The 22,009-nt window shown below is 50.4% G+C and overlaps 1 protein-coding gene across 15 annotated transcripts in view; it reads left to right on the top strand.

The window, feature by feature from the left end:
• Positions 1–22,009, top strand: part of MYH14 (myosin heavy chain 14) — an 86,615-nt gene that overhangs the window by 6,552 nt on the left and 58,054 nt on the right. For 8 of the 15 annotated variants that reach the window (XM_026014182.2, XM_026014187.2, XM_026014188.2 and 5 more), the window contains exons 3-10: positions 3,095–3,251; positions 6,942–6,969; positions 7,106–7,208; positions 7,822–7,842; positions 9,238–9,330; positions 9,685–9,748; positions 11,839–11,937; positions 12,925–13,065. In XM_026014182.2, coding sequence (XP_025869967.2) covers positions 3,095–3,251; positions 6,942–6,969; positions 7,106–7,208; positions 7,822–7,842; positions 9,238–9,330; positions 9,685–9,748; positions 11,839–11,937; positions 12,925–13,065 — 706 coding nt within the window. The remainder of the gene's footprint in view (positions 1–3,094; positions 3,252–6,941; positions 6,970–7,105; positions 7,209–7,821; positions 7,843–9,237; positions 9,331–9,684; positions 9,749–11,838; positions 11,938–12,924; positions 13,066–22,009) is intronic. The other 7 variants (XM_026014189.2, XM_072758173.1, XM_026014186.2 and 4 more) reach the window with 1 other exon arrangement.

Consider the following 22,009-nt stretch of genomic DNA (forward strand, 5'->3'; position numbering starts at 1 on the left):
GTGGGTTATCAGCGCACCTCTGGGCTGGAGACTGTTGTTATCACCTGATGTTCAGGAATGTCAAGTGACTTGGGTCCTGGCTCACACAGATAGGAAGGAGTCAGGGTGGGATTTGAACCCAGACAGGTGGCCTCAGAGTGGTACTCGAAACAGCAAGCTTAGAGGGCTGGGGTCTCACCACCTCGAGCTGGCTCCCTCACCAAGAAAAATTTCTTGCTAACACCCTCAAAAAAAAAATACTAGTTTTATATTTTATATTTGGAAAAAAAAATGACAAAACTTTTATAGGAGTACTAAAAGAATATTGAAATCAATGATGAGATGTACTAATTTAAAAATAAATAAAGTGGCCCCAATATTGCCACTCTGTTAAGGGTTGCAGATCACAAGCTCAGGATATTTTTGTGAAGTCTGACTCCCTTTTGGGAAGGAGGACACCAAGGCTGTGAGAACCAGTGGCTGGCTCGGGGCCCCTCAACTGGAGGAGGCAGTTGTGGGATTGGAATCGAGGGCTGTCTGACCCTAGATGTGATTGGCACGCTCCCCAGGCTGCACTGGCCCCTGCTGAGTTCTCACTTGCTTTTTTTGCAAGCCCTGGGAAAGAGACCTCTGCCCAAGCCACTCCCCTGGATCTCACAAATGGAAGTGCGATGGAAGATTCCAGAAGACTAGATGGGAAGCTAATTGGGTCTTAATAATAATCTTTAGTACTTAGTGAGTGCCTGCTTTCTCTGTCGGGTGCTGTCCTGAATTTCCTGGTGTGATCTTGCTGACACCCCCCCTCAATCCTAACCCTATTCCTCCACCTTGGGGTGGTGAAGCCATTGGCCCAGCAGTAGTTAACATCTCGTGTTAAGCACGCACCATGTTCCAGGGCCCTTGCCTGCCCCATACGTGCAACATGACGGTTCCCAGCCACCCTATGTGGAAGTGCTGTTCCTGTCCGTCACCGTCTGATGAGAAAGCGAGATCCAGAAAGCTCGAGGGTGCTTGCTCGAGCCACCAGCCAGAAGATATTAGAGATGTGATCTGGCTCCACCCTGCTTGTGTGCTTTAGAAACATTCGTTGGACTGGCTGACTGGTGATGGGGGAAGGCAGCATTGCCCAGCGGAAAGTAGAAAGAAACCCAGTTTCTGCCGTCAATGTGCTATTTGGCCTGGTGTCTTGGTCCCTTTGCCTGGATGCTTTGGGCAGGAGGGGAACCCGTCTTGTTAAGCACACACTGTGCTCCCAGCCCTGGGAGGCACCAGAAGGTGCACTGTGGCAGCTCACTCAGAATCTTTCTAGGTGGTCAGGGTCAAAAGCCCATTTTCCAGGGCCGGGAACTAAGGCTCAGCGAGGGCAGATCCCTGGTGCGAGTCACACACCAACTGGAAACCCCGGCTCATGTGGCTTTGAAGCCTGAGCGAGCTTTTAGTGCCCAGTTGGGATGGGTAAAAGGAGAGTCTCAGGTCCCATACTTGGAGTACCTTTTAAGGGCCCCGCCTTGGGCTGGCTGGTTTTTATTCATTATCTCCCTTAATCCCCACAGCCTCTGTAATGAGGTGGGGAGGAAACCGAGACTGTGAAGAGAGTCGATGGGCTGGGCAGCTGCTCCAGACCCTTCCAACTGGGTGTCCCCAGCTATGCCCCCTCCACTCAGGTGTCCCCAACCCTCTCTGCGTGCACCAGCCTCTGCCCTTTGCACCCTGGCCTTGGCAGCCAGCTCAGGTTGCCATTGGGCGGTGGGGAGGCGGGGGTGTCTCCTGGCAACAAGGGGGCTGAGGTGGGAGGGTGGCTTGGGGAGTGGGTTCCCCCGCCAGCCAGGAATGGGGGCCGGGGCGCCAGCAGCCATGAGATACCCTCCCAGGGAATGTGGTCCGGCTGCCCCGCCCTCTGCCAGCCAGGAGCTCCTGGGAGCAGCTCTTAGAGGCAGGGAGGGCAGACACCCAGCAAACCGGTTGTTCTGCTCCTGGCCCGGCCACCCACCCTCCCACCGTTAAAAGGTTGGCACCTGGGAGCTGGGCAGCCTGTGGTGGCCACACCCTGCTCTGCTTGAGAAGCGCAAGCTGTCTGGGGAGCTTAAAGCAGTCCTGCTACTAACCCACCAAGTAGCTGGCTAGCTGGCTGCATAGCCAGTGGTTTAATAGTTAACTAACTAGTGAAGCCAGTAAGCCTCTAACTCTTTGGCTAGTTTCACTAGCCAGTTCCAGCTAGCTGAGCCGGTTAGCTCTCTGGGTTGGCTTAGCTGGGTGGGCAACTAGCTCTCTAGCGATCCTCCTGTCTCTGTGGCTTGAGTGCCTCCCGTCTACCTGATGCTCCGTGTGAGCTGGAAGGGCTCTTCACCTGTGCCAGGGTCCTGAGCCCGGGCCCATCAGGTGTGAGGGTGAATTCAGGGAGTCTGTAAATTTGGATGCAAGAAAAATGGCATCTTTATTTTCACACAGTTTGATCCTGAAGTGTAACATTTTCTCCAGTAGGAGTGTAAGCAGGGCCTGTGACTCTTTTTCGGTAGAAACTACAGATTTGTTCCTGTCATATTTCAGCGGCAGACACTGTGATATCTTCTGAAGATATCTTCTGTACATTCAAGCAAATACATACAAATATTCCTCTTCCGCCTCATTCAGCGCAAACAGTCCTCACCTTGTTTTCTGTATTCAGTAATGCTTTGGAAAGAATTCCAGATCCGTACACCGCAAGTATCATAGGAATCCATTGTAAGAACATGCATGCAGGTCATTTCCAGACTTCTGCCATTATAAAGAGTGCTGCAGCAGATGAGCTTGCACAGGGTCATTTTATGTGTATGCGTGTTCAGGTGGTAATGGGCTGTGACCCAAGTCTGGCTTGCTGCAAAGGCCACGTTCTCTATCAGGGTGAATTCTTATCCTTATGGCACATTTGTGTAATTTCAATAGATTCTTTTCTACCATCAGCCTGAAAGTCTTTGTAACAAATGGTCAAGTCTACATTGTCATGATATGAATGGCAGCCACTTTGATGGATGTTGTTGTGCAGTGCACAACCTGCCCAGCTGTACACAGCAGTCCCATGCTACCTTCTGGGCCTCAGACAGCCAGCTGAGGCCCTCTTTTTTCTTGCCCACTGCAGACGTACTCTGGCCTTTTCTGTGTGGTCATCAATCCGTACAAGCAGCTTCCCATCTATACAGAGGCCATTGTGGAGATGTACCGGGGCAAGAAGCGCCATGAAGTGCCACCCCACGTGTATGCGGTGACCGAGGGGGCCTACCGAAGCATGCTCCAGGGTGAGTGTGGTGCTGGGACTGCTGGATATGTCTCTTTGGGGTGGGGAGGGGCAGCCTGGAGGGTTATGGTAAGATGACGATAAAGGATTTCAGACTCTCTGAGTCTTCTTCATGGGGCAGGAGGAAGCACAAATATAGGGCTGAGTGGACAAGCTCTGGGTCCTACCAGACAAGCCCCATTTTGCCTTTGTGTTCACCTCTTCTCTCAACAGTATCATTTGGGAGCCATTGCTTCTGCAAAATTTTCTTTTGAGACAGTAATTCCTCGTGTTCATTCATTCAACATTTATGTTGTTGACATGATCCACATTGTCATGGAATTAATCAGTCCCTTAGATGATGGGTAATGTGGGGTCACTGTGTATAGCTGGGCAGGTTGCACAAGAATGTCCAGACAAAATTACATAATTCACATCTACTACATATAATCTAATTGCTATAAATTATTAGATATATATTTTAATATTTTGTTTATATTAAAATGCATATTAAATATTTAAAAATGCATGTCTTACCATCATATGATATATAATAGTATGCAGCAACATATTTATATGGTATGTATTACACTTCTATCACAGATCATATGCTATAGCTCTATTGTAGGTTCTTTTTTAAAAATTTTTATTTATTCATGAGAGACACAGAGAGAGGCAGAGACATAGGCAGAGGGAGAAGCAGGCTCCCTGCAGAGAGCCCAATGTGGGACTAGATCCCAGGACCCTGGGATCACAGCCTGAGCCAAAGGCAGATGCTCAACCACTGAACTGCCCAGGCACCCCTATTGTGGGTTCTAATGATGCATTTATATTGCATAATGCAGTGGTTCTCAGAGTGTGGTGAGCATCAGCATCCCTGGGAACTTGTCAGAAATGCGAATCTGGGCCCCACTCCAGACCTGCTAAGTCAGAGAAACTCTGGGGGTTTTACAAGCTCCCCGGGCTCCCTTTGGAGATCCTAATGCTGGCCCCAGGTTCGAGAACCACTGATATAATATCCAATATATCATACACTTGCATTGTGTAGTAGAACACATTTATAGGCAACGTTTTTGTATTCACATTATGAATTTATATTTGATCATTGGTCACACTTATTTCCTTCGGTTACATAATCTAATTTGTTATATACTTATTTCAGCAATAATTTTTAGCCATTATTATATATTAGTTACTATACCTTAAGAATAAATAAATGTACGATGAAGCTGAGGTGAGTGGCTACTCTGTGCCAAGCACTTTTCATGAATTGACATGTTTAACCTCAGAATGAGTGACCTCGTAAAGTAGATGTGCTCATTATCCCTGGTTTCCAGATGGGGAAACTGAGGCACAGAGTAGTGCAGGCATTGTCTACAGTCATACTCGTGGGTGGGTGGCTGAGATGGGTTGAGCCCCCAACCTCCGCCTCCCTGTATTTAGGTCACACTGTGTGTTACATCCTCACCCTGGGCTGGGTGTTGTGGGTTTTGCTGTTGTGACTCACCTGCTCCACCCCAGCTCAGCTTCTTGCTTGCTGTGTGATGCTGGCACAGCAGCTGTCCCTCTCTGAGTCTGTTTTCTCAAGTGTAAAATGGAGATGATGAACCTCAGCTAAACAGAATGTGATTCATTCAACCAGTTACAATTTGAGTCCATACTATGTGCCACTTCATGCTGGATGTGAGAGATTCCAAGATGCAAGAGGAGGATCCTTCACCCCAGGACTCAGCCTTTAACACCAAACAGGCCACAAAACAGCATTATAGTATATAAAAACTTTTTTGGACGTTCTCTGAATTCTGACTACAGCCCTATAAGGCTGTTTGAGCTCTGTTTTTGAGATGGAGAAACTGAGGCACAGAATATCTCAGAGACAGGCCCAAGGTCACACAGCAAGACAGAGGGGGTGCTGGGCCTTGAACCCACGTCCATATGGCTCCCAAACCATCTGGCTCTCCCTTGGGCTTAAAACCACCTGGAGGCCTCCTGCCCCATTTAAAAACTGTCCAGATTTTTAAAAAAGATTTATTTATTTGAGGTGGGGGAGAGGTAGGGCAGAGGGGGAGAGAGACAGAGAGAGAGAGAGAGAGAGACAAACTCTCACGCAGACTCCCTGGTGAGCATGGAGCCTGACATGGGGCTCAATCTCACGACCTCAAGATCATGACCTGAACCAATATCTAGTTGCACACTTAACCAACTGAGCCACCTAGGTGTCCCCAAAACTATCCAGATCTTTTAATCATGGCCTCCAAACCCATCTGCACAATGTCCAGATTGGACACTGCCCTGTCCCCCAGCCTCTCTGGCGTCCTTTCTGTTTCTCTGACATCTCCAACGTGGTCTCGCCACAAGGCCTTTGCACTGGCTGTATCCTCTGCCTGAAATGCTCTTTCTCTACTTCCTCATTTTTTAAGGCTGAGCTGAAACACCTCTTCTGGGAAGCCTTCCTGGCTCTCCACCCCTCAGTCTTCTTACTATGTTACACCAGGGCTTCTTAATTCCGGCTTTTTTTTTTTTTTTTAAGATTTTATTTATTTATTCATGAGAGATATGCAGAGAGAGAGGGAGGGAGAGAGAGGCAGAGACCCAGGCAAAGGGAGAAGTAGGCTCCATGCAGGGAGCCTGATGTGGGACTTGATCCCAGGACTCCAGGATCATGCCCTGGGCCAAAGGCAGCACTAAACTGCTGAGCCACCCGGGCTGCCCTTAATCCTGGCTTTATCAGCATTTGGGGCTGGATGATTCTTTATATAGGGGCATCTCATATGTTGTAAGATGTTTGGCAGCCTCCCTGAGCTCTACTCAGTAGACCCTTGTAAGGATCTCCCAGTTGCAACAACCAAAATGTCTGCAGACACTACCTGCTGTCAAATCATCTGTGGTTTTACGTATGTGCTTCGTTTCCCCCTGACTTGAGCAGAAGCTCCATGAGGACAGGGACTTTGCCAGTTCCCACTGTTGTAGGTGCCTGGCACTTAGGAGGCTGTCAGTCACGTCAGATGCAGGGCGAGTGCTCAGGGAGACGGTGGGAACCATGCTGTGCCCTCTGCTGGGCAGAGATCCCCCCCGGACCACCAACCACTGTCACTATGTTGTTGTGGCCTGTTTTCCATCAGAGGCTGAGCCTTGGGGTCCAGGACATTGCTCTTTTGTCTTTGCATCTCATGTACCCAGCATGAGGTGGCACACAGTAGGGGCTCGGATTGAAGTTTGTTGAATGCATTACATTCTGTTGAGTTGGAGTTTATCAGCTCCATTTTACAGGTGAGGAAACAAGGCCAAGAGAGGGAGAGCTACTTTGCCAGCATCACACAGCTGAGTTGGGGTGGGGTGTTAGAATCCAGGAGTGTCACACATCAAAACGCTTTTGCGAGGAGGGGTGCCTGGATGGCTCAGTTGATAAAGTGTCTGCCTTTGGCCCAGGTCATGATCTCAGGACCCTGGGAGGGAGCCCTACGTCGGGCTCCCTGCTCAGTGGGGAGTCTGCTTCTCCCTCTGCTCATTCCCCTGCCCCCTGCCCCGCTTGTACATGCTCGCTCTCTCTCTCTCTCTCTCTCTCTCTCTCAAATAAATAAAATCTTAAACAAACAAACCTTTTGGGGGGCAAAAGACTTTTCCTTACCCCTTTGAAAAGGGTGTGGTATAAGAGGTCAAGGTCCCACTAGAGAGACCCTCCAGCTGACATGTCCACTTTTGTCCCTTACAGATCGTGAAGATCAGTCCATTCTCTGCACGTGAGTAATCCTGAAGGGCTTCCTGGAGGAGGCGGGGCCCTGGCTGGGTGTGGCTCTGCTCAGAATGGGCTGGTCTGACCTGGCATCCCTGTCAACCCTTTCTGCTTCCTCCTTGCACCCCACCCCCACCCCACAGCGGGGAATCTGGGGCTGGGAAGACAGAAAACACCAAGAAGGTCATCCAGTATCTTGCCCACGTGGCATCATCACCAAAGGGCAGGAAGGAGCCAGGTGTACCGGTAAGTGACCTGCCTCAAGACACTCTCTGGGCCCTGTCACCAGCAATACCCCCTCCTCTGTCTGAGGTCCTGCTTGTCCCCATAACCCCCTGCCTCCCTTAGGAGGCCCGTGACTGTGAGCCATCTCTTGGCTACCTCTGCTGCCTGTGCACCTAGTGTGTCTGATACAGGGCTAGGAGTGGAGGCAGGATGGAAATGGAAATTTCAAGGGCCTGATCTTGGCTTCATCAGACCTTAGGACAGTACCTGGCACCCAGTAGGTGCTTATGGTCCTGAGCACCTACTATGTGCTGGGCCTGATTTAGTGAGCACTTACATAGTGCCCATCTCTGCTTCCATTGACTGAACACCCCATGAGCGGGTGGTGTTTTCCTGTGGTTGAGATGAGAAACTGAAGGCATGGCTGGGCAGGACTCTGCTGTTGGAGGAGTCTGCTAGAGAGGATTCAGACCCGGGCCACCCTACTCCACCTCCCCAATTCCTCCTGCACCCCATGTCTCCCCTGCTGCCCGCCACTCACGACCGCCGGTTCACCTGTGGGTCTGTCCGTGTTGCATGTGCCGTGTCCTGGTCTGTGTCCCGGTCCGTGTCTCGCGTCCCGTGACTTCCTCAGGCTGCCAGCATCGTGTCTTATGTGAGTAGCAGGGGACCACCTCAAATCATGCCACCCCTCATGCCCCCTGGGTCAGCCCCATCCATGGGCTTCCTGGCAGATAGGCCCCAGGGCACTGATGGCCATCAGGGAGCCATACTGCCACTTGTAGTGGTCCTACTGTGTGCGTGTTAGGCCCCATGCTGTCATCTAATGCAGCCCTAGCGTGTGTGCACAGGGCTTCCTGGTATTTACGGCAGCCCTGTGCATGCACACATTCACGGCCCGTGTTGCCACGAAGGGCTGTCCAACTGTGTGCATGTAGCCTGGCCACAGATGCCAACGTGAAATTACCTGGGGTCTTAACTGTCATTTATTGCTGATCTGCTAAATGTATGTAGATCAGGCCGATGGGTGCAAAGATTCCCACAGCCCAGAGCCTCACACTGCCATTATCACAGCTGCCTGGGTACACCCAGGTCAGGCTAGTGTCTGAGGACTCACAGGAATTTACGGAAAGAGTTGATGCCCTCGAGAACCTACCTGGGGGCAGGAGGGGATTGCTGTCTCCTGAACACCCATGGTCCTCCTGGCTCTGCCACTAAGGTGGCCACAGGGAAGTTCAGAGTCAGAGCCCTCCCATGGAGCAGCCTGGCTGGGGACGGAAACTGCCATCTCATGAATGCCTACTCTGTGCTGAACAGTTGGAAGGACATTCATACTGATGGTATAGATTTTTTTTAAAGATTTTATTTATTTATTCATGAGAAACACAGAGAGAGAGAGGCAGAGACATAGGCAGAGGGAGAAGCAGGCTCCACGCAGGGAGCCCGATGTGGGACTCAATGCCATGACCCCAGGATCACAACCTGACCCAAAGGCAGATGCTTAACCGCTGAGCCACCCAGGTGCCCCTAGATTTTTTTTTCTTAATGAATCCTGCAAGTGATACACGAGTGCTTATCTCTTATAACAACAGAAAAAGATAAAATGAAATTCCCCCTTTGTCTTCTCCATTGCACTCTTGGCAGTTTGGTGTGTGTCCTTGTAGACCTTCCACTCAATGCTTCTAGATGTGTGTCTATACCTGGAGAAGTAGGAGTCTTGTTTTTGTGGGGTTTTTTTTCCCCCCTCAATTTATTTTTCATTAATGGAATCACACTGGAGGTATCGCTCTGCAACAGGTTTTTGCTGTTTTGCTGTTTCTACTCCACGATGTATCCCGGAGACGATGTATCCCAGAGACATTTCCTATTCCCTTAACAGTAAACTAAAGGGCAAAAGCCAGATGCGGGGAAGCAGCCCCCATGCAGACACACAGAGGCCTCTCACACTCAGACCCCAGACAGTTGTAACACAGACCACCACCACCCCCACCCCACCTCCCGCCGATCCCAGCCCCTGTTTTCACTAATGGGTCCTCTCCCTGCCCCACAGGGTGAGCTGGAGCGGCAGCTGCTTCAGGCCAACCCCATCCTAGAGGCCTTTGGCAACGCCAAGACTGTGAAGAATGACAACTCTTCCCGATTTGTGAGTGCTGGGGGAGGGCAGAGCCTGGCCCTGGGAGCTCTGGAGGTGGTTAAGGGGAAGCAGGAAGGGTGGGCTGACTGAGGGAGGAGGGGCTGGGGGTTCAGACTTCAGGGTCTGAGGGAGGAGGGGGCTGAGGGCCTGGGTCCCGTGGAAAGCAGCCAAAGGGGCCCAGACCTTGGATTCCCCAGGGAGCCCCTGGCTGGGACCTCACAATTAGGGTGGGGTTCAGGTGGAGGGAGAAAGAAAGTGAGATGCAGCCCTAGCTCTAAGAGTGGTGAGTGTGGGTTAGGGATGCCCTTCAGGTCCACGGTGGGGAAGAGGCCCCTCAGCTAACCCCAACCCCTTCCTTCCCAGGGCAAATTTATTCGCATCAACTTCGACGTGGCTGGGTACATTGTGGGCGCCAACATCGAGACCTGTATCCTCACATAGCCCACAAGACACCTGGTGGCCAAGGAGGGTGGGCCTTGGGATCTCACTGCTTACAGGAAACAGGTGTCCACACACACGGGGAAGCCTGGCTCCCTGATGTTCAGAAACTGTACCTCAGTTTCCCACTCTTGAATGGAGAGGAACCTGGGGAAGGCAGAGATGCATTATCTCCCGGTGCAGGAAGGAGGGTAGGACTGCAGTTGCCCTGCTGTGGGGCGGCGGGGCAGCTGTGGCTTATCACAGATAGAGGACATAGAGCACAGGCCGCAGGGGGTAAGGCATGCGGGGCCAAGTGGGAGAGAGACCAGGGCCAGCTTCCAGAGTCCCCTCCCAGTGGAGTCACACAGGATGGGCAACATGTGAGGTGTTGTCCACCAAGGACGCTCCTTAGAGACCCTGTCAGCACCCCCAGGTTTTCAGTAGGGGCCAGTCACGTCAGCTCCCCTGGCCTGGCATGTGCCAATATTCCAGACTCTCTGGAGGAAAGCAGGTGTTCAGCAGAAACCACGTTGTTTGCACAAACTGCTTAGGCACAAGGAGCCCCCGCCTGTCATTCGGGGAGTGCTGGGAACTCTCCCGAAATCCAGCTTCCCAGATCCCAGCCCTGGGCAGCCGTGGGAGCAGATCATTTCAGACCTGTTTTGTCAATCCTGCTCTGCATGGGCTACATGCAAGCTCACTGGGAATTTTTAATTTTTTTTTTATTTTTAAAAATATTTTATGGGGCAGCCCGGGTGGCTCAGCGGTTTAGCGCCGCCTTCAGCCCAGGGCCTGATCCTGGAGACCCAGGATCCAGTCCCACATCGGGCTCCCTGCATGGAGCCTGCTTCTCCCTCTGCCTGTGTCTCTGCCTCTGTGTGTGTGTGTGTGTGTGTCTCTATGAATAAATACATAAAATCTTTAAAAAAATGTTATGTATTTATTCATGAGAGACACACAGAGAGAGGCAGAGACGTAGACAGAGGGAGAAGCAGGCTCCCTGTGGGGAGCCCGATATGGGACTCGATCCCAGGACCCCAAGATCATGCTCTGAGCCAAAAGCAGATGCTCAACCACTGAGCGACCCAGGCACCCCTAGCCTCTTTTTTATATTCACATTTGTCTCCACCGGCTGCTTCCAAAAGTGAACTTTCTTCATCCACACTCCCCTCTAGTTGTGGCTCCCCGCATGGGGTACGGGGCTCTCAGGCATGGCCCTCTGTGCCTGGGGCCACTGAGCAGCCTGTGGGGTGATGCTCACGGGGCAGGTGCCACCCCCAGGCCAGTTGGATGAGTCTCGGGCTCAGCCTGACCCCTCAGCCCTGGTGTCAGCCTGGGCAACATTTCTTGAGGGTTTATGCTGCACCTAAGGCTGTCCTGAGAGCTCTTGCTCTGTGATCCCAGCCCCTCTTCCCTGTACCCCTCATCATCCCATTTAACAGAAGTAGAAACCAAGACTCAGGGTGTGTGCTTCCCCCACGCCCCGTCCCTGGTGGGATCCCCTCCCCAAGTCCTCCCTATCTTACCTGAGCAGGTTAGTGAACCAGGGCTCTTGGTCAGTGATTTGCAGCAGACCCTGGGCAAGGCTCCCCGGGGTAGGTCCTGTGTTACAACTGTCATGCTGAATCGGTGCTGTGTGGTCTGTGAGTGTGGGGCATGGAAGGGCAAACAAGTCACCAGGTGTTTTATTTTAAGGTGGCTTTCCGATTTCTAGAACATAGCTGTGCCATGTGACTTTCCTAGAAGGGAAGAGCCCATAGCCCCACTATCCATCCAGGGAAACTGAGGCCAGCAGTGTAGCTATGGCCAGAGATACTCTTCGCTATGGTTAACTACAAGCCATACACTGCTCTTGGATGTTTGATACATTATAATGCATTTACCCTCACAGCAACTCATTCATGGGTGTTACATGGAGCCTCTTGCACATATAAGGAAACTGAGGCACGTGTGTGCTTAAGTGACAGCCCCAAGGCCTGGGCTGTGAACAACTCCACGGCTTCACAGGATATCAGGGGGTGCAGCGTGGGTCAAGGGGGCTGGGTGGGCTCCCCTCACCACCCTGCCCCTGTGGGACCTTGACTCCCAGCCGCCCAGACCTGTTGGAGAAGTCCAGGGCCATCCGCCAGGCCAAAGATGAGTGCAGCTTCCACATCTTCTATCAGCTGCTGGGAGGTGCTGGAGAGCATCTCAAAGGTCAGTGCTGTGGCTCCCAGGGGGACTGGGAGGGGGCCTGGGATGTGCCCCAGGAGGAGGAACTGAGCTCCTGAGAGGAACTGAGTAGGATTTGTTGAGCACCTGCTGTGTAGGTCAGACTCCTGCTGAGCAGTGGATTTTGGTACCGCCCTTTCCCTGAAGCCCGCTGCCCCCGGTTTCTGCTATGTCATGACTCTGCCATCACTGATTTTGACTGAGTAGAGAATCCTGCCACCCCTGCCCCACGCTGCTGGCTGACCCCTCCTGCTCTCTGATCCCACCTTCCCCCCATGTGGCTCCTGCTCACATTCCTTCTCTTCTGAAACTCCAAGGCTTCTGCTTATTCCAGCTTGTGTTACGCCCATGACTCCAGCTCTGCTGCAGGTCCTGCTGCCTCATGGTCCTGGGGGTCTTGGTAATCCTGGTGGTCCTGGTTTTTGTGGCTTTCGGCACCTGGTGCTTCACCTGGTGCCTCACCTTGTCCCTTTACCCTTGCTCCTGCCTGAGCTTCCTCCTGGCTTCTCATTGCTCCTCCTGGCCTCTGGCTGAAGAAAATCCAGGGCTCTTCTTTACAAGGGTGCCTGCTGTCCTGAGGCTCCTTCCCCCAGAGCTTTGGCTGCCTCCTGGCCCCTCCTTACCCAGACCCCAGGACTCACACATCCTCTGCTGCCAAGCCCTGCTGTCCCACAGCTTTTGCTAACTCAGGCACCTCTAGCCTCATTGCTCCTGCCTGCTCTGGACTGTTCTAGGACTTGACAATCTCAATGGAAGGAGGGAAGATGAAAGGGTCCAATGTGGGCTAAGCACCCCCTCCAGGCCTGGCCCTTCCCATCAAATTATGAGGAAAGGATCCTCACTCATATGACAGAGGAAGAGACCAAGGTCCCCAGTAGAGGAAGAGAACACTGCCCCAGGGTGGCCATCGGGACATGAGTTGGACTCCACAGCTCACCCTTGACCTTGGCCTCCACTCATTACCCCCTGCAGCTGAACTCCTCTTGGAGCCATGCTCCAACTACCGCTTCCTGACCAACGGGCCGTCATCCTCTCCTGGCCAGGAGCGGGAGCTCTTCCATGAGACGCTGGAGTCACTGAAGGTCCTGGGATTCACCCCGGAGGAAATCACCTGTGAGTGAGCCCTGAGCAGCCCCTCCATGAAGGGTGGAGCTGGGGTGGCGTATGGGCAGGTGGTGAACCTGGACACATGGTCCTCAATTGGGAAAAAGAAAAAGCAGAGGGAATCGGGAAGGGGACACCAAGATGATGACCTTTGAGCCAAGGCTTGAGGAGCTGAGATGGTGAACACTGGTACTAGCATGGTGTTACCCCACAAAAATAAAACAGTGGGTTATTTTACCAGCCAAATGGATTTATCCAGGAAAGCAGAGAATTGTAAATTGGGACAAGTAAGCTGCGGCAAAACCATTGACAAATCTAGCAAGGGACAGGAATTTTATCTTATGGAGAAGAAAAGGAAATCGGAAGAGGTTGTTCTGAACGAAAGCCCTCTGGAGAAAAGCAAGAGTTCAGGGTGTTGACGGTTTCTCTGGCGGCCAATTTCTTGTAGGCGATGCAGTGTACATCTTTCCCTGTTGGGGCCTGTCACTGAGGATTCTTTCCTGTTGAGGATTCTTATGTTGAGGTGTTTACTCGATGTTGAGGCGTGTGGCTCCTCCTTCCAGCTTCCCCTCCTAGCCTCCTGAGTCTGCCTTAGTGAGGTTTCCCTTACTAATTTTCAGAGAGAGATAGAAGAGCGTTCTAGGCAAGGAGGGATCAGTCTATGCAAAGGTCCTGGGGCAGAAAAGGCATGGCGTATTGAAGGAATTGAAACTTCTTTTTTTTTTTTTTTTTAAGATTTTATTTATTCACAAGAGACACACACAGAGAGGCAGAGACATAGGCAGAGGGAGAAACAGGCTCCCTGCAGGGAGCCTGATGTGGGACTCGATCCCAGGACCCCGGGATCACGACCTGAGCCAAAGGTAGACACTCAATCACCAGCCACCCTGGTGTCCTACTAGAGCATATGTTTTGACAGTCGTTCTGTTGAAGTACTGTATTTGTTTGCGTGGGCCGCTGTAACAAAGCACTGCAAACTGAGCACCTTCAACAACAGAAATGGATTGTCTCCCTGTTCTGGAGGCCAGAATTCTGAGCTCAGAGTGTTGGTAGGGTTGCTCCATCTTGGGAGAATCTGTTTTTTCCCTGTCCTGCTCTCCCAGATTCTAGTGGTTTGCTCGCAATCTTTGGCATTCCCTAGCATGTAGAAGCATCACCCAAGCTCTGCCTTTATTTTCATGTGGCTTTTCCCTGTCTGTGCATCTGTGCATTCAAAAGCCATTCATCGTGTTGGATTAGGGGCACCCCATCCACTGTGCTCTCATCTTGACTTAAATAATTAAATCTGCAATGACCCAATACCCAAATAAGGTCACATTCTGGAGAAGTCTTGGGGACTTAGGACTTCAACGTATACCTCTTTTTGGTGGAGAGGGTACAGTTCAACCCATAACACATACATAGAGGTGGACGTCAGACTTTTTTGCAAGTCCCCGACTGTTGATTATTTGGACCAACCCTGAGTCCTGCCGAGGCAGACTCTGAGGTCTGGGGCTGAGTGGTAGACCCGGGTCTCTTATTCCCTTGGTCTCTAGCACCACGAGAGGCCCCAGGAACTCTTGTGGGCTCCAGGGCCAGCTGGGATGGCTGGAAACTGAGCGCCAGCTTGGCTGTCTCCCCGGGCTGCAAACAGGCCGGCCTTCTTGGGAGTATTGACACAGGGTCCCAGGCCTCCCCTGCTGGATTTCCCAACCATGGTTGCGAAACTTCCTCCGCCTGGGAGTCTCTGTTCTCCTCCCTGGGGCAGCTGGCAAGAAAATCCAGATGGTAGCCATGGTGGGGGCCTGGCCTCCCGACAGAGATCACCTCAAGTAACCCTCCCCGCGGCCGCCCTGCTGTGTTGTGGATGCACGGGGCAGCTCCAATTTTTGCAATTCTGAAGCAAAACTTAAGAGGTGACATGCCTGTGGTGACATAATCCGAAGGTGCCAAAGGTCATAGTATAGAAACCAGGTCCCATGCAGCGCCCTGAACCTGACTTTCCCGCTCTTTGGCTTCCCTCACCTCCTCCCAGGAATATTTTAGACATCTAAGAAAGGACACACACTTTTTTTTTTTTTAATAAAACCAGGCATTCCATAGCCCCAGGGCTGGTATTCAGCCGTGATTTTAAAAGAATGGTAAATATTTCTCTACTGAATTTGAAAGTTTCCTCAAAGGGGCATCTGGGTGGCTCAATCAAGGAAGTGTCAGACTCTTTATCTCTGCTTGGGTCTTGATCTCAGGGTCATGAGTTCAAGCCCTATGTTGGGTTCCACCCTGGGCATGGAGCTTACTTTAAAAGGTGTCTCTCCCCTCTCCCCCACTCCCTGCCCCAGGCAGCTGTTGCTCCAAGTGGGCCTTATCTCCCTGACCTCCCTCCCAGGACCATCCCAGATATAGCAAGGAGCAGTTGAAAAACACTTGACACATGCTCAGGTGCTCAGGTTAAGGACTCAGCTCATCACCCCTGTGCTAGTGCACTTCATACCCACTTTTCCCAGCAGACAGTATATTTTAGCAGTAATTCTGGTCTTGTAAGTATAGGTAAACTTCAATGTGTGTGTGTCTGCATAAGGTTTCATTGTTTAAATGGACTATGATTTTTTTTTTAAGATTTTATTTATTTATTCATGAGAGACAGAGAGAGAGAGGCAGAGACACAGGCAGAGGGAGAAGCAGGCTCCCCACAGGGAGCCAAACGTGGAAACGCGATCCCAGGTCCCCAGGATCACACCCTGGGCTGAAGGCGGCATTAAACCACTGAGCCACTCAGGCTGACCGACTATGATTCTTTTTTAGTAAAGATTTTATTTTTCTATCTATCTATCTATCTATCTATCTATCTATCTATCTATCTATCATCTATCTATCTATTTATTTGAGAGAGAGAGACAGAGAGACAGAGAGCATGAGCAGGGGCAGAGGCAGAGGGGAGAAGCAGACTCTCCACTGAGCAGGTAGCCCAGGTTGGGGCTTAATCCCAAGACCCCAGGATCATGACCTGAGTCCAAGGCAGATGCTTCACCAACAGAGCCCCCCAGGCTCCTATAAATAGACAATGATTCTTTTAACCAGTCTCTGTCCCTTGTGGACAAACTTTTATTGTGTTTGCACTCATTGCTATTAGAATGATCCCTCCCCCACCCCCAAAAAAGGTGCCAATAATATCCTTGTAAGTAGCTCTCTCTGTATCAAAAGAACTGTAGGATCAATTCTTCAAAAAATGCTGGATCTAAGGAGAAGGTGCAGTTTTGTTCTTAATCCAGCTTTTACAGAAGTGTAACAACCATATTGAGCTACAATTCGCAGACCAGACCACTCACCTGCTTAAAGCTTACAAGTCAGGGGCTTTGGGTCCATTTCCAGGGTTGGGTGCCCATCTCCAAAGATGAGTCTAGAACATTTTCAGTGGCCCAAGAGGATACCTGGCAACCATTCAGTGGCTTCCTGTGTCTCTGGATTTGCCCATCCTAGACCTTTCATGTCAATAGGATCACACAACACCTGGGCCTTCGAGGCTGGCTTCTTGTACTCCACGTGACAGTTTTGAGCTCATCCATGCAGTGGCATGTCGGCTTCATTCCTGTTTATTGCTGAATAGTTTCAATTTTTATCTTTTTATTACGGGCACCAGATCTGATAATCAACCACTCACTGTGGCTTCTTGGGTTTCGACTCCAACTCCCATCCCCCCACCCCCACTCTGACCGTTTTTTTTAAGTTGTAGGGAATCCACTCTATCACTGTCCAGAAGGTGGCGCTAGTTTCTGTTTCCACTCGCTGTGTCCTTCCAGTGGTTTTCCTACATGCATGCCAGCAACCACTGTTGTAAGCTTTCTGGCTTTTGCTGGTGTGGCATGTGGATGAGGCCTCATAGTTTTATTTGGTATTTTACTTACAAGGAGTGGAGCCAGCTGGTCACCTTTTTTTTTTTTTTTTAAGGTTTTATTTATCATTTATTTGGGAGAGAGAGAGTGAGAGAGAGAGCGAGAGCGGGGGGAGCAGAGGAAGAGGGAGAGGGAGAGGCAGACTCCATGCTGAGTGGGGAGCCCAACATGGGGTTTGATCTCATGATCCTGAGATCATGACCTGAGCAAACCAAGAATCCAATGCTTGACTGGCTGAGCCACCCAGGTGTCCCACGGTTACTTTTTCATAGTCTCCTTTTGACAAAAGAGAAGACAGGGGTCCAGGGAGGTGGGGTGTCCACCCTACAACTCACCCCAGTTGACAAGGAGATGATGGAAACCGGGTCTGACTCCAAAACCAGCCCATGATCCGTTTTTAGAGAGACAGGCAGGCACCTCTGTGAAACTTTCCCGACCATCTCTGGGAAGGTGGTTGCCAGTGGGAAACCCAGAGAGGAGAGCACTGGGACCAGTCCAAGCAGCTCCCTGGCTTCCTGTCTTCACCAGTGCAGGCACCATGAATGCCACTCAGAGAGTTTGAGCAGGACTCCGCATCACCAACCCCACGCCCCCCTCTTTCCTTCCCCTGCAGGCCTGGGCTTGCTAGCAATCGGCTGGTCTGAAGTCACCAGCAAAAGCTAACTGCCAACTTCTCAGGTGTCAGATTCACCCGGGTGCTTGGCACGGATGTGAGTTCCTAAGCCAACTGTCAGAGGCCATTTTAAAGGCCACTGAGGGGACTGAAGGTCTGGGCTGGATCTGAACTGACATTAAGGAATGATCATTCAGTTTGTTAGGTGATGATGCCATTGTGGGTCTGTAAGGAGAGGTCCTTGTTTATTTGTCTTTTGGGAGGGCTGCTGTCCCCTAGGAAACTCCTATAACTGCCAGAGCCCTGGGCTGTCCACGACTATCCAGTCCCCCTATCCCCAACCCCAGGCGGGCAGAACCAGACATCTCTGAGCCCAGCCCTTCTCACTGCCCAGCCAGGGAAACTGAGGCTCAAGAGGTCAACCAGCTTGTCTAGGGTCACACAGAAAACCCCTACATCCAGGATGTATCCCCCATTAGCTAACTCTTTGCCCTTTATCTGTTAATATATTGATTTATTCAACCCGTGATGGGGTCAATTTGTGGGCCAGGCCTCTGCAGGTACTAGGTAAAATTCACCATGACCAAGATAGAACAAGCCCCTGATCTGTGGAATGCTGAGACCCAGAAGCATCAAATCACACAAATGGATTAAAGTTGAGCCCATGGAAGGGTGACCGGTGGAAGGTGCATGGAGCAGTGACCACGTGTCACGGGGCTCCAGCGCAGTCTGGGGAGACATAGGGTCAGGGCAGCCCCTGGAGGAGGTGGCCCTTGCCTGAGCACCGACAGTCTTGCAGGAACTAACCAGGCATAGATGGTGGTGGTGGCAAGAAGAGTGTTGGAGGAGCTATTGGAATAAGCAAGGGGACCCTAAGGCCAGAGGGACTGGGAGTGTCAGGGACATGGTGCCCAAGACCCTGATGAGGGCTTAAATTGAATCCTAGAAGCAGCAGGGACCACAGGATGAATTCTTCCCTGGGAATAGGCAAGCTCAAGTTCATTCATGAAAACATTTATAGAGCACCTAGTGTATGCAGAGCACATGGGCAGGAGATAAGTAAGGAACATATACTTTCCACAAGGAGTTATGATCTCAGTGGAAATGGAGAAAAATTAATATCTGTTGCACATCCTGCCTTGCCCTGCAAAGTATACCAAAACTTGGTTTTGGATTTGGTTTTGTTGTGTTTTTGTTTGTTTGTTTGTTTTTTTACTTCTTTTTATTATTATTGAATGGTATGTCAGTTTCAGGTATATAACATATAGATTTGACAGTTCTGTCCATTAGTTAGTGTTCATCCCAAGTGTAGTCACCATCTGCCTTTTTTTTTCCTTTGAGATAGAATCTACATACTGAAAAATTCACCATTGGAAAGTGCACAGTGTGGCAGCGTGTGGCGTGTGCACAATCACTGTACTGCAATCATACTAATTCTAGACATCAAGTCCTTTCTTTTAAAAAAAATTTTTTTTATTCATATGAGAGACAGCATAAGAACAAGAGCATGAACACGAACAGGGGTGGGGGCACAGCAAGGGGGAGAATCAAGACTCCCCGCTGAGCAGAGAGCCAAAGTGGGGCTCAATGCCAAGACCTTGGGATCCTGACCTGAGCTGAAGGCAGACGCTTAACTGACTGAGCAACCCAGGCACCCCCATGCTAAGCCCTTTCTTAACAGCCTTTTTTTTTTTTGGTTTATATCTGACACTTCAACAGATAGGAGGGGACACCTGGGCGGCTCAGTCAGTCAAGCATCTGCCTTTGGCTCAGGTCAGGGTCCTGGAGTCCTGGGATGGAATCCTGCATCAGGCTCCTAAAAGGAAGCCAGCTTCTCCCTCTGCCTGTGTCTCTGCCTTTCTCTCTGAGTAAGCATGAGTGTCTCTCATGAATAAATAAATAAAATATTTTTTAAAAGATGTATGGAACTCAGAAAGAATATAATCACTAAGGTGTCCTGGGCTCTCAAGAAGCCACCTCTGTCTGCGGTTTCCTGTGTGTCCTTCAGAGCAAGGCCTCTTGAAGCCATCAGGCCAGTGACCCTTCTTCTGTTTTCAGGGTTTGTTCAAAAAACCTTTGTATTTGGAATAATTTCAGACTTACAGGAAAGTTGCAAAAAAGGTACAAACCATCGCTACTCTTTTCTTGAAGATTCCCCAGGTGCTAAAGTCTTGCCACATTTGTTTCTCCTTGTCTGTCATCCTAATTATTTATTCTGAGCAGTTTGAGAACAAAGGGTGTGGATGAGCGTGCAGCCACACCCCAGCAGGCTTTACACCAAGGGCAGGTGACGGTCTGGTGAGGCGGAAGGAAGGGGCCGGAGGCGGGGACAGAGGCACAGGTGTACTGGGGGGACTTCCATGCAGGAAGTCCAGGGGTAGCCTCCTGGGCAAAGCTGGGATCCACATGCAGCTCTTCTAGTAGCAACGAGGTAGCAGCTCTCTGCAGCCTGCCCCTCCTTGCATGGCTGGCCTTCCCAGGAATTCAAGGCCCGCCATTTGGGCACTCTTTGTCACAAAGGAGACACTCTGGGTTGGCCACCTCTGAGCCCCTGACCTTGAACATCAAACAACACGCTCTTCTATGTATTCTACTTGATGGGCATATAGAGAGCTCTCTATATTCTCAAGACAGCAATTGACAAAATCAGTCTTAGGGGCAGAGTTGGTTCCTTCTAGAGGTTCCAAGGGAGAATCCGTTTTCTGGCTTCAAAGCACATCACTCTAACCCCTGCTCACGTGGCCTTCTCCCTTGGCCTCGCTCTTATAAGGACCCTGCCATTAGAGCCCACCTGGGTGATCCAGAATTAATCTCCCATCTCAGAATTCTTAATTTAATCACATTCATGAAGTCCGTTTTGCCCTGCCAGGTAACATTTGCAGGTTCCAGAAATTTGGATGTGGACCTCTCTGCAGGAGGCTGGAGGGGGGAGGCACTGTTCAGCTACCACCCTGTTGAATCTGTCAGTGTATCTTTCTAAAAAGATTTTATTTATTTATTTATGAGAGACACAGAAAGAGAGGCAGAGACAGAGGGAGAAGCAGGCTTCCTGTAGGGAGCCTGATGTAGGACTTGATCCCAGGACCCCAGGATCATGCCCTGAGCCAAAGGCTGATGCTTAATCACTGAGCCACCCAGATACCCCTGTGTATTTTTTTTTTTTTTTAAGTAGGTTCCATGCCCAGCATGGAGCCCAACACAGGGCTTGAACTCACAGCTGTGAGATCAAGACCTGAGCCGAAATCAAGAGCTGGGGAGGCTCAACCAATTGAGCCACCCAGGCCCCTCTGTCAGTGCATATTCTTAAAGAACGTTCTCTTTGCAAAAGCACAGGATGGTACCATTATCAGGAGCTGAGCACTGGCTTTTTTAGTACCGTTATTTATTTCACCGACCATATTCTCCCAGTAATGACCTTTATAGCACAAAAATGTCTTTTTACAGACTGTATTCCAGTTTTCCTAACAATGTCCTTTACAGCAAAAAAGATTTTGTAAGAGACACACACATATGCTCACACATTTCCCCAGGCCAGGATCACACACATACCCAGCACATTTTCTTCTCCGTCTGTCTGGAACTATTCTTTCTTTATCATTCGTGACCTTGACACTTTTGTAGATTACAGACCAGTTGTTTTGTCTCAACTCTGGGTGTGTTTCCTTGTGGTTAGATTCAGGTTACACATTTTTGGCAGGAGGATAGGTCCTTGTCCCTCCCCCTCCTCCACCCCTTTTTCCTAAGTAAGCAGTGTAGAAGCATAGACACCAAAAAATGTTCCCAGAGCCTAAGCATCTATTTCCGGGGGCTTTCTGCAAGTGAATGCCCGTCTAACCAGTACCTGGAAACCCCCTTGTGCCCCTTCCCATCACCTGAACCGCCTTTCTTGAATGTGATCATTAATCTGGCATCTAAGAGCATAGAGTTGTTTCACTTTTCCTTGAATTTGGTACAGACTCATACAGCACATGTGCTTTCATGTCTGGCTTCATTCACTCCACCCTGTGGCTGTGAAATTCGCCCACGTTCAGGGAGTGGCCAGGAGGGGCTTCCAGGGAGCTGGCTTCCTGGGTGCATGCCCTTCATAAAAACTCATCAAGCCTGATGGGCATGAGTTGTGCACTTTTCTATATGTGTGTTATACATACGTGTTTACATTAGAATTTTCTGCCAGAAGAGGGAAGAAAAGAGAAGCATTAAGGATATAGACCCTGGGGTCAGACTGTCCAGGTTTGCATCTTGGCTCTGCTGCTGCTGAGCTGAATGGTCTTGGGCAAGTAGGTTTCCCTAATGTGCCTTGATTTCCCCATCTGTGAAGGGGTTTTATTCCATTCCCCACCTATAAAATGTTATTGTAGGATCTGCCCCCTGAGTTGTTATGAAGGTTTAATGACTTCATTTGTAAGTGTTTGGAACAGGACCTGGAATGGAGTTGAGCAAAAATAAAATCAGTGTCCATTTGAACCTGTAA

Source organism: Vulpes vulpes, chromosome 1 (genome assembly GCF_048418805.1).
Source record: "Vulpes vulpes isolate BD-2025 chromosome 1, VulVul3, whole genome shotgun sequence".
NCBI classification, from domain to species: domain Eukaryota; kingdom Metazoa; phylum Chordata; class Mammalia; order Carnivora; family Canidae; genus Vulpes; species Vulpes vulpes.